At 45.8% G+C, this 11,740-nt stretch overlaps 1 protein-coding gene across 1 annotated transcript in view; it reads right to left on the bottom strand.

Annotated features, from left to right (window-relative positions):
- The window catches only part of ERICH6B (glutamate rich 6B), a 73,669-nt gene continuing 61,929 nt past the window's right edge, over positions 1-11,740 (bottom strand). Inside the window, exons 8-11 of the mRNA XM_053665415.1 lie at positions 8,552-8,637; positions 8,256-8,408; positions 2,817-3,042; positions 1-255 (exon numbers count right to left, since the gene is read on the bottom strand). Of these exons, the coding sequence (XP_053521390.1) occupies positions 1-255; positions 2,817-3,042; positions 8,256-8,408; positions 8,552-8,637 (720 nt within the window). The remainder of the gene's footprint in view (positions 256-2,816; positions 3,043-8,255; positions 8,409-8,551; positions 8,638-11,740) is intronic.

Raw genomic sequence — 11,740 nt, 5'->3', positions numbered from 1 at the left:
TTAGTCTAGGATGGAGGATGTTCCCTTCAGACCCATGTTGTCCAACAGATCCAAGGTAGGTAAGAAGGTTGGGAATTCATCATTTGGTAAGATCTTGGTGCCCTCTAAGAAGTTTTCCAAATCACAGATAGTGAGGAAATTCAGGATCCTGTTCATTTTCCCCAGAAGGATCTGGATTTTGTGAGCTGTTGAACTGAATTCCACCTCCAGGATTGCTTTCTTCTTCATTTCACTCAGTATCTCTGGGAGTATGAGCTGTAGGAATTCATGGAAGGCTAGGTGAGGATGTATGCACCAGCACCACGCTCCCCCTCACCCCAAAATTAGGGCCCCCTGGCCAGAACTTAGTCTTACCTGGGAACCTCACTCTTCAGGATAAATCTGTGCACCCAGCCCTGCCACCAGCAACCCTTCTGCCACTTCCCAAGCGTCCTCGCTGAGCCTGTGCCAGTGGGCACACCCCAGCCTGAAGCCAGACTGAAGAGTAGCAGCTCCTGAGCCCTGCTGTGACCTGCCTTCCAAAGATTGTGCCTTCCTGGGGGCATCTGGCTTCTCCACATGGATTCCCTATCACGCAGGCACTGCCAGAGCCAGGAGACTGTCTGAAGTGTCAGCAAGTGAGCTCTACTTCCACTTGGGCTCCCTTGGAGTGTGTCTGGGTTGCGCTGAGATGAAGCAGCACCCGGTGAGGCCACCTCTACTCCAGTTCTGCCTTAGCTTTTAGCTACAGAAGGCTGAGCAAAAGTTGTCCTGGAGTTGGGAGGAATTATAAAGGATCATACCAATATGTTCTATTTCCATGAAGTATCCAGTTTAAAAAATGCTTTCACATAAAGCATTTTATTGAAGCCTTACAGCAATGTTTTCATTTTATAAATGGCAACAGGCTCAGAAAGAGCAAAAGGCCTGCCTGGTGTCACACAGGAAGAGGAGGGGCTGGCATGTTCTCAGGGCACCCTACTACCACACCTGGGTGGCCCCTGCTGATAAGTCACATTTGTTTCATTTGGGGCCCACCCTTCACTGGCACCAGACTGACCATGTCAGTCATTCATCCCCCTTTTGAGCATCAATTTCCTTTGCTGCCCCTTCTCCTTCAGTGGAATCACACTGTTTTTTGAAGTCCAGTGGCCCAGGTCATCATGCTGTCTCCACTCCAGCCGCCCCCTCTTAGCTAGTCACCACTGTGCAGGGGCAAAGGGAAAAGTTGGTGTAGACTATGAGTATTCATTTGTCATCTCTTTCCTGGGTTGGCTGCTCTGGGAAACCCAAGGAAAGTAAGAAGGTTGAGACTTAATTATTTAGCTTGTAAAATAGCAGGCCTTCCCAGGTGAGGGAACCTAGGGTGACCAGTTCTCTGGATCTGCTTGGAACTGTCAGTTTTAGCTTTCACAGTCTCATGTCCTAGAAAACCTCTCAGTCCCAGGAAAACTGGGTTGGCTGGTCACCCTATGCCTACCACATTCCCTCTTCTCATTTCAAATAATATTCATAGAGCTTAATTTTGCTTGAGTCTGCGGTTTGCCTCTTTCCTCTCTCCACCCACTTCTCTGTCTGGCTCACTTCCTGAGAGACATGTCCATTCGTCTGCCTCCCAGGAAGTGCTGCCTTTGGGGGCCTTGAATGCCTCTCTGGTGGGTCTGTGAACAGCCTTCTGTGGAATAGTGGAGGGGAGCTGGCCCAAGGACAGGGTCTTAGTGGATCTCAGTGGGTGGCTAAGAAGATAGACTGGACAAGAGGTGTATGGACATAGAGGTTCAGATCCCAGCAGTTCTGGGCCTTCTGGGGTTTGCCTTATTCCTCTCCTTCAGTCTGGTCCTCAGGAAGGGTCTCAGTAGCCCATCTTCTTGCCCTCTCACAGTGAACATTCTACGGACTGGGATCACTATTTGTAGCGGGCTGAATTGTGGCCCCCAAAAGACATGTCCAAGTCCTAATACCCAGTAACCTGTGAATGTAACCATATTTGGAAATATACTTTATGCAGATGTATTAAGAATCTTATATAAAGACTTAGGGTAGGCCCTAAACCCAATCAATGTCCGGTGTCCTTATAAGAGAAAGGGGAGGGAGATTTGATACACAGAGTCTCAGAGGAGAAGACCATGTGAGGACAAGGGCAGAGGTTGGAGTGAGGTTTCTGCTGGCTGAGGAATGCCTAGAGCCACCAGAAGCTGGGAGAGACAAGGAAGGACTCTCCCTGGGAGCCTTGAGAAGGAGTGTGGCCTTGCTGACACTTTGATTTTAAACTTCTAGCCTCCAGAACTGTGAGAGAATAAATTTCTGTTGTTTTAAGCCCCTAGTTTGTGATAATTTGTTACAGCGGCCTGAGGAAACTAACAGTCTTTTGTGATGTCTTACCTGGCCTAGGCAAAGGATCTTGAATTTCCAGGTGGTCATTTGTTTTGAGATGAGCAAGTTTGGGGAGGACAGAAGAGGACATCAACAGCAGGGTTGAGGACACAGATTTCCCCTTTGTTTCCGGCCCTGCCTTTGACACAATTGTGAGTGTCAGGCAAGATATTGCATGTTACCTTTTTTTGGGGGGTGAGTGAGATCTGGCTTATGGCTAAGCAATTTGAGTCTGTCAGTTTCCTTAGAGCAAAGTGTTATGGTGTCTCAGAGCAAAGTGTCATGGTGTTGGGAAGTGAGATGGATACCTCTGTGTGCATTAAGCAGCAGGTTAATGGAGGCAGCCTTGTTTTCTGTGAATTGGAGTCATGCAGAACATGGCCCAGGGGCTTATGGCTTGGACCAGTCCAAGCATCAGTGGCCTGCGTGCAGGTGGGCAGAGGTGTGGGGTGCTGAGATCTTACCTTGTACTTGGTGCCCAGGTTTAAGCGAATGTGCTTTGTTTGGTGGATGAAGTGGAAGATGATCTTATCTTGGCTCCTGATTTGTACCTTGATGTACTGGTTGATATTTAAGGAGATAGACTGGACAGGGGGTGCGTGGACATGGAGATTCAGATTCCACCAGTTCCAGGCCTTCTGTGGTTTGCCTTTGGCAAAGTAGTAGCCCAGGTTTTGGCTCAGGTTCAACCTAGATTAAGAAGTCCCATCAGGTAATTGGAACACTTGGTTCTGAGACAACCGTCACAGCCTCTCCTGTGGCAACACAGGCTCCCTCCCTCACTCTCTTTCCCTTGTTTCAATCTTTGCCCACAAACAGGCTACAGGCTCCCACAGGTCTTGGCAGGTTGAAGAAATTCTGCTCAGGAAGGAAGCCCAAGATTAGGTGCAGCTCTTCAGCCCTGCCCTCTGGGACTTGTACCCGGCCCCTCGCTCCCACTCTCCTTTCAGTCCCAGGGGCTTGTGTGCTCATCACCTTCTCAGGGCTTTGCCATGTTGCTTCCTCGGACCCTCCCCACTTTGGTGGCATGATTGGCTCCTGCTTATCCTTCAGGCCTCAGCTCCAGTATCACCTACTCAGAGTTGTCCTGTCCTGACCAGCCCCTCTGGTCCCTATATCACTCTCCACCTTTGCCCCTTGTTAGTTTCCTCCATGTAATTTACTAACACATACAGTTGATTCTTGTTATTTGCAGTATGTAGTTAGGGTCTATAGCAGGTCTTGAGTGCTTAGCGAATACCGAACCCATTGTTCCTAGGAGAAATTTTATATATATATCTCACATAGATAATCTTAAATCTAAAAGCAAACCCATCCTGGTAGAGTCTACCTGGCCCCAGAGCTGAGGCTGCCTGTGCTCCAGTGCCCTGCCCTCCTGGCTCCACCCTCTGGGAGGCAGAGTCAACTTGTTCAGCCTCAGCTGGAAATGTGTGCACCAGATGCCTCCAGTTTTCACCCCCTGCTCATGTTTGTGACTCTTTGTTGAAACACACACACATGCACTTCCCCCAGGAGCAGTGAGTTCAGTGTTCACTAATTCAGTGTTCATGGAAACTTTATAGCACAGAACTATCTTGAGTAATGAGAATCAACTGTACTTGTTTATATCATCTGTTTTTCCTTAGTAAAATGTAAATGTAAAACGTGGTCCTGGAGGGCAAGGGCCACACACCATCTGGTTGCCTGATGAGTTCCCAGCACTGTGCCTGGCACCCACATGAGTAGGTGCTGGATGAATGAGGAGTGGATGGCCTTCTCCGTCACCCAGCCCAGGCCCTACTCATTTATGAGCCATCCTTTCTTGGCCTTTTAAACCTATCATAGCCCTCTGTCCCTGGCTTCTGCTTTTTGAATCCCACCAGGGCTGTCTCTAGAATCTGTGCTGTTGGGGGAGCAACTTTTCTCGAGGACTGGATGCAGAGGGAAGAGATCTGAGACCTGGGTTAATCAGAAGGATGTAGGGTTTGGGGGAGCCTGCATTACTCAGACTACCTGTCAGGTCTCCTCTGGGCTGTCCAGGGCCTTTGTGGGTCAGCTCAGAGAAGGAGACAAGCTAAGTGCATCCTCGTTTACCTCCAACAGGAGAACTCCTAGTCACTCCCAATCTTAGTTTCTCCTGTTGCTTCCCATCGTTCATCAAGGAAAGTGCAGAAGACCTAAAGCCCTCACCATCAGGCCCTGACCTGGCCAAGCTCATTTCTCTTTACTTAGACAAGAGGCTGTATGCCTGTGAGGAATTAAAAATGTGGGTGCTGGAGCCAGAGTCTCTAGGTTCAAAGCCTGGATCTGCCACTTGCAAGCTGTGTAATCTTGGGCCAGATATTTAACTTCTTTATGCCTCAGTGTTCAACTGCCAAATGCAGATAATAATAGTACTTTACTCACAGGGTTGTTGTGAGGATTATATGCTTATACATAGCAATAATTTTGTCAACATTACAATGCTCTTATTATCATTGATGGAGAGGGCAGAGAGGGAATTTTGTTTCTCCCTGTGGGGGAGCAGATCCTTCAGCTCTAACTCTTTTTGATGGTTCCTATCAGAGTTTTCTCACTAAGCCTTCCCCACTCCCTGGGGTTAGAGGTCTGCCCCTGACTGGGGGCACCCAGTCGTAGGTTAAGGTTTCCTCAGGAAAATGGGATCTAGAACACTGAGAGGTATCTGAATCTGGAGGTTCCTCTCAGAGGGTGTAAAAACCTCTCCAAAGGAGCCTGAGTTCAGGCAGGACCGGGGCCCCTCGCTGTGTGGACCCTGAAGCCTGGTGGGAGGTCTGATCTGAGATTCCTCAAGACCCAAGCCTGGAGGTCGGGGGTGCTGCTGGGGTTTAGTTTCTGTACACCCAGCAAACTACAAGTATGCTGTCTACCTTTCCTCGAGGAGACAGAAATGAAAAATGACCCAAGAAATATTTAGTTCTTAAAACAGCATGGCTCTAAATCCTTCCCAGTGCCTGGGGTACAGTGGAGGATCTCTCTTTGAGCATTAGCACTGAGGGTGTGGAGATGGGGATGGAATCTGGGGAGCAGTTATAGAAATTTCTAACAGTGATTAGAGTCAGTGGTCCCTGACTAAGCAGAAGAGTCTTTTCCACAAAATTGCTTTCTCTGTGATCAGTGGGACTCTGGTTCTAATGATGAATTTCCTCAGGGACCTTTTCCTGGGATCACAGTTTAATTTGTTGCTGCTGCCCCTGGGGAAGGAAACAGCTTGGCCCATTCTGCCCTGTAGTAAGACCTTTTGGGGGTACGAATATGTGGGGGATATACAAGGACAGTTCTCTCATCCAGGTCTCTACCTGAAGTGCCTGCTGCTTTGCTTTGGGTTAAGCCAAACCAGAGTATGACCCAGATAAGATGCGGTTGCTTTTGGGGGAGAGAGGACACAAAGGTTGAGCACCTGTGTACAGCTGAGTGTGGAAGGGCTGCTGAGAGGAGGTGAGCAGTGTACCAGCTGTGTGCAGAGAGTCCTGGACCTGCTGAGGGGATTGAGGGGTGGTAACTTTGCCCTTCCCCTACTGCCTGCTCCTCCAGCACCAAAAAGGAAAGACTAGAAAAATGACAGTGATACTATGGGGGCAGGGCATGCTGTTCTGCTGTGGGGGCAGCTAGGGAGCAAGAAGAGAAAGGCAGGGGCTGCCTGTGGGTGGGCAGAGGGGCCAGGCTAGGTTGAGAGAGAGTGGAGGCCCCTTGGGGTCTCCTGGGTCTGGGCCTTGGCCTTGGCTCCATTGGCAGGATGCTGCACAGACATTTGCAGAGATTTACGAGGCCCACTGTGAGCCCAAATGATCAGCTTTCACTGACATCTTCCCATTTTCTCCAGCAGAGGAGGAGCTCAGAGTTAGAAGGGAAAGCAGTCAGTGTATCTTCCACTCTTGAGAACCCATAAATGGTGAGGTGGTTAGCAGTTTTAGAAAAACTTCAAGACAAGAAGACAGCAAGTCTCAAGGAGAGAGATGGGAGATGAGAAGTTCGGGACTCCTAGACTCTGAAATGGCTATGAGGCTAGTGCCTGGAAGCAAGGCTGTTCTGGGGAAGAAAGATTGAACCACTGGCCACTTCTCTCCCTCAGGGCATGACCTTGGGTCCATTTTCTCAAGATGTTGGAGTCCCAGCAACAGTCTGAGGAGTCAGCACAATAGACATCAACTCCTGACCTGAGGGGAGGACCAGAGGTGGCTTCTATTGATTTTGATGAGAAGATGTAAGTATTTCCTTCAGGGTCCCTGTCTTTGTCTTATGGTCCTCCAGAGAGCCATGACTGGCAGAAGGGGCAGTGGTGGGCCATTGCAGCCAATTCATGGGCCTTGGCTGCTTTCTGAAGCCTTGAAGGCCCAGTGGAGGACATACTGGCCTGGGTCCCAGACCAGCTGACCTGGTAAAGACCTCCAGCCCCATGCCATCCTGACAGAATCAATGTGGAGTATGTGTATGTGGTGGTGGGAGGGCATGTCAGCCTTTCTTCAATTTTAAGCACGATTCTTCCAATTGGGTTTTTTAAAAGATTTTATTTATTTATTTTTAGACAGAGGGAATGGGAGAGAGAAAGAGAGGGAGAGAAACATCAATAGTGTGGTTGCCGGTTGCGCCCCTTACTGGGGACCCCACCCACAACCCAGGCATGTACCCTGACTGGAAATCAAACTAGTGACCCTTTGATTCACAGGCTGGTGCTTCACTGAGCCACATCAGCGAGGGCCCCCTTGGGTTTTGATGAGCTGAGATTCAGGGATAAGATGTGGTTTCTCTTATGAACCTTATTTGATAATTTAAAAAAATGTTTAATTTTAGGCTGAGTCAAAATGTATAAAACTTCTTGCCAGTAATTTTATGTGTGGTTCAGGGCAAATACCTATTGGTTTCTCTGAGCCTCAGTATTTCCATCAAGAAAGGGAAAGTAGACTTCCCCAAGGTCTCTTTTGGCCCTAAAAATGTGTCATTAAGGAGAAGAGGCCCACTTATATGTAGTCAGACGCCATTTGGGATAATTGACTGAGTTTCTTGCCCTTACTACTTGTACTTCTTGTATCAGTACCTTTTCTCACCAGTTTCCAAAAACTTTCAGACATCAGTTTTTATATAAAGGGCCCTCTGGAGAGGGCAGACATCACTGAAAACAAAGTAGTCAGGTAGGAAAAGGTGTTGAAAAAACCCATAACAGATAAAATATTCTTAAAAATCAAGGCCTGGAGAGTGAAAATTGAAAATTCCCCTTTCTTTAACTTAAAAAGAAAAAAGTTTGTCTTTGACAGTAAGAAAGAAAATATACATTGATGCAAGATAACATGCACTTCCCATCATAGATCCTCCTGGAATGCAAGGGGAGCAGGGAATCCTGGAGAGATAGAGTACTTACCTCAAAGAGATGGGGAAAAATTCTGAAGTGGCTGAATTACCTTAAATTGGTAAGATGAAGTTTTCCACCATTACTAGAAATGGGAACTTAAGAACTAAATTCAGTTACAATGAAATATTTAGCAGTTATAGTTTTGAATACAATACATGTGCCTCCAGAGTGCTCACCACACCTTCCTCTCTGAGGCCTCCAGGACAGAGAATTATCCTGTTTCTAGGATAATTCTCATAAGGTTTGACTCTCAAGAGATGTAGAGGAAATGAAGCCAATAGAAGTGGTTGCACTGAGTCTGTATTTGCTGTTTCACCATGGGGAAAGCATTAGTGGGACGAGGACAGTGTTAGTGCTCCTTGTCTGAGGTTAGGGATCTGTCTTACTGGTCCATCATGATACCCATGTCTGCATTCCAATATGTGTGAGTCAGCTGAATGAATTCACAAATGGAGAGAGAGAGAGAGAGAGAGAGAGAGAGAAAGAGAATCAAGCTTTAACCATACTGTTTCTGCTTCTCCATGGGGAAAAGTGTTTGGGACTCATGGCTCAAGCTTACCAGATTTCTCTGTTTTCATCATAGAAGGTGGCATGGCCAGAGTTATTGATAAGGGCCTGAACACACATTTCTTCACTGTCTTCCAGAATGATATATGTGAACTTGCTCTCTTTTGTACTGAGGATGAGCATAGCCAGGTTTCCTGATGGATAACTGGGAGATGGTTAAGGCACAAGCAGTCCTTTGGGGTCCCCTTGAAAAAGCACAGCCCTGCCAAGTGTACAGGCCTTAGTAAAACCCATGCCCCAGCCCTGAATCACAGACTTTTTAGGTGCCATATGTGCTCCAGTGGATACTGTATCTGGCCTGATCCATCAGGAAAGAGAATTTGGAAGATACTCTCATTGGAGTAGAGAATTAATTTTACATCACCTTGAGGTACCTGGGAAGAAAAGACATGGCCATGAAAAGTGCACAGGTGCTGATTGTCCTAATTTAAAGTGTGGGGTTGTCACTAGAGTGCTTGGGATCTATCTACTTACTCTGGATTCCCATCCCACCCATTACTACCCAACCCATCACTACCTCCAACCTGCTACAGAATCTGTTCAAGAAGCCTCACAGGGCATCAGTTTACTTGTCCATGTGATGAGGAGGCTGAAATGGATCATTCTGTGTGTGTATGTGTGTGCATGTGCACATGCAGATTTTAAACTACCATTTCAATCACTCTAGTGGTTATTGGTTATATTTGTTTCCTAGGACTTCCATAACAAAGTGCTATAAACTGGGAAATTTGAAAATACAGGAATTTATTCTCTGATATTTGTGGAAGCCAGAAGTCCAAAATCGAGACGTCAGCGAGGTTGGTTTCTTCTGGAGGCTCTAAGGTAAAATTTCTTCAGGCCTCTCTCCTAGCTTCTGGTGATGGCTGAAGATCCTTCTTTTCCTTGACTTATACTGCGCCTTTCCAGTCTCTGCCCCCATCTTATTGTGGGCTTCTCCCTCTATGTCTCTGTGTCTTCAGTTGGCCATTTTCTTGTAAGACACTAGTCATATTGGGTTAGGGTCTCACCCTACTCCTGTATGACCTCATCTTAAGAAATTATATCTGCAGAGACCAATTTTCCAAATAAGGTCACATTCTAAGGCACTGGGGGTTAGGAATTAAACAAATCTTCTTTAGTAGAATATTCAGGATTTTTATTGTTTCTTGAATCTGTTTGAGTGAATTATATATTTCTGGGAAATTGTACATTTTATGTAAATTTTCAAATTTATTACTATAAACACTTAAAATATGTTTAAAAAACCTCTTCTGCTTCTGTAGTTATCTTTTTGTCTTCATTCTTTATATTATTGATATTTTTTTCTTTTTGGGTCAGCCTTGCCTGAAAATTTGCCCATTTTATTGGCATTTTCAGAGAACCAGTTTTGGTTTATTTATTTCATTATTTCTTTGGTTTCTGTTGTAATCAATTTCTGCTCTTATAATTATGATTTATATACTTCTAGTTTCTGTGGGTTTTCTATTTTACTATAGTTTTTTTTTTATAAATTTATTTATTTATTTTTTGAATTGATTATGCTGTTACAGTTGTTCTATTCCCCCCTTCATTCCCCTCCACCCTGCCCCCCAACCCCACCATTACCCCCCTTTAGTTTATGTCCATGTGTCTCAAGTCCTTTAGGTTCTATATTTCCCATACTATTCTTGCCCCCCCCATCTATTTTCTATCTACTGTCTATGCTACTTGTTTTCTGTACCTTCTCCCCCCGTCTCCTCCTCCCACTCCCCTGTTGCTAACCCTCCTTGAGATCTTCATTTCTATGTTTCCACTCCTGATCTAGCTGTCCTTTTAGTTTGCTTTCGTTTTAGGTGTGGTTGTTAATAACTGTGAGTTTGTTGTCCTTTCACTGTTCATGTTTCTTTAACTTCTTTTTCTTAGATAAGTCCCTTTAACATTTCATATAATAAGGGCTTGGTGATGATGAACTCTTTGAATTTGGTCTTATCTGAGAAGCACCTTATCTGTCCTTCCGTTCTAAATGAAAGTTTTGCTGGGTAGAGCAATCTTGGTTGTAGGTCTTTAGATTTCATGACTTGGAATATTTCTTTCCAGCCCCTTCTTGCCTGTAAGGTCTCTTTTGAGAAATCTGCTGACAGCCTGATGGGGACTCCTTTGTAGGTGATTGTCCCCTTACCTCTTGCTGCTTCCAGGATTCTTTCTTTCATTTTAATTTTGGCTAATGTAATTATGATATGCCTTGGTGTGTTTCTTCTTGAATCCAACTTTTTTGGTACTCTCTGGGCTTCTTGGATTTCTTGGAAGTCTATTTCCTTTGCCAGATTGGGGAAATTTTCTTTTATTATTTGTTCAAATAGTTTTTCCACTGGTGGTTGTGTCTTTCCCCCTTCTGGTACCCCTATAATTCGGATATTGGAGCGTTTATAGATGTCCTGGAGGTTCCTAAGCTTCTCATTTTTCTGAATTCTTATTTCTTCATTCCTTTCTGTTTGATGATTTTTTTCTTCTTCCTTCTGGTCCACTCCATTGATTTGAGTCCCAGTTTTTTTTTCATCTCTATGGTTTTCCTGTGGAATTCCATTCATTTCCCTTAATTTAGCCTTCATATGTTTCTCTAATTTGTGGCTATAGTCCACCAGATCTGTGAGGAAGCTGATGACCAGTGTTTTAAACTGTGCGTCTGAGAGATTTGCTATTTCTTCGTCACTTAGATTTATCTCTGGGACTTTGAGGTCTCCCTGAGACATTTTTGGTCTGTTCTGGCCCTTTAAGTGGGAGGAGCGGCGCCTTGGATTCCCAGGTCGCTGGGTTGTGACGCTGTATGTGGGGGCGTGGTCAGAGCGGGGAAATGGCGCCGGCGCCGGTCCAAGCGCTCACTCCCTCACCCGCGTGCAACCAGGCAACCACAGTCAACTCGCTGCCACCGCCTCCCCACTGACTCCTCCGTAGTCGCTCACTTGGTGGGCCGCTCGGTCGCTCACTAGGTCCAATCCTGGGTTTGGAACCCGTGCGACTGGATTCGCGCGTCTGGATTCCGCGCCCGGGTCGATCGAGCCCTCCTTTGTAACTCCTCACCCGACGCCGGTTTCACCCCTTACCGGTCAGGCCAAAGAATTTGTTGTTAACGGACTTCCGAAAAGTTCAGTTTTCCGTGTTCTGGTTGTGTTTTCTGATGCTAATATTTAGTTGTCCCTAAACTTGGTTGTGTGAGGAGGCACGGCACATCCACCTTAAACCTCCATCTTGGCGGAAGTGGACATTTTACTATAGTTTTTTTCTAATCTCTTGAACTGAATATTGAGCTCATTGATTTTCATCTTTCTTCTTCTTGGTCTTCCTCCACCTCCACCTCCTTTTTTAATACAAACATTTAGCTATAACATTTCTCTCAAAATACTGTTTTAGCTGCTTCCCATGAGTGTAGATGTTTACTTTTCATTCCATTCTAAACATTTTTAAGTTTTCAGTATGCTTTCTTCTTTGAAACACAAGTTATTTGCAAGTGCATTTTTAAAT

Source organism: Artibeus jamaicensis, unplaced genomic scaffold (assembly GCF_021234435.1).
Source record: "Artibeus jamaicensis isolate MK-2021 breed Jamaican fruit bat unplaced genomic scaffold, CSHL_Jam_final contig_414, whole genome shotgun sequence".
Taxonomy (NCBI): Eukaryota; Metazoa; Chordata; class Mammalia; order Chiroptera; family Phyllostomidae; genus Artibeus; species Artibeus jamaicensis.
This window is presented reverse-complemented; position numbering and strand designations above follow the sequence as displayed.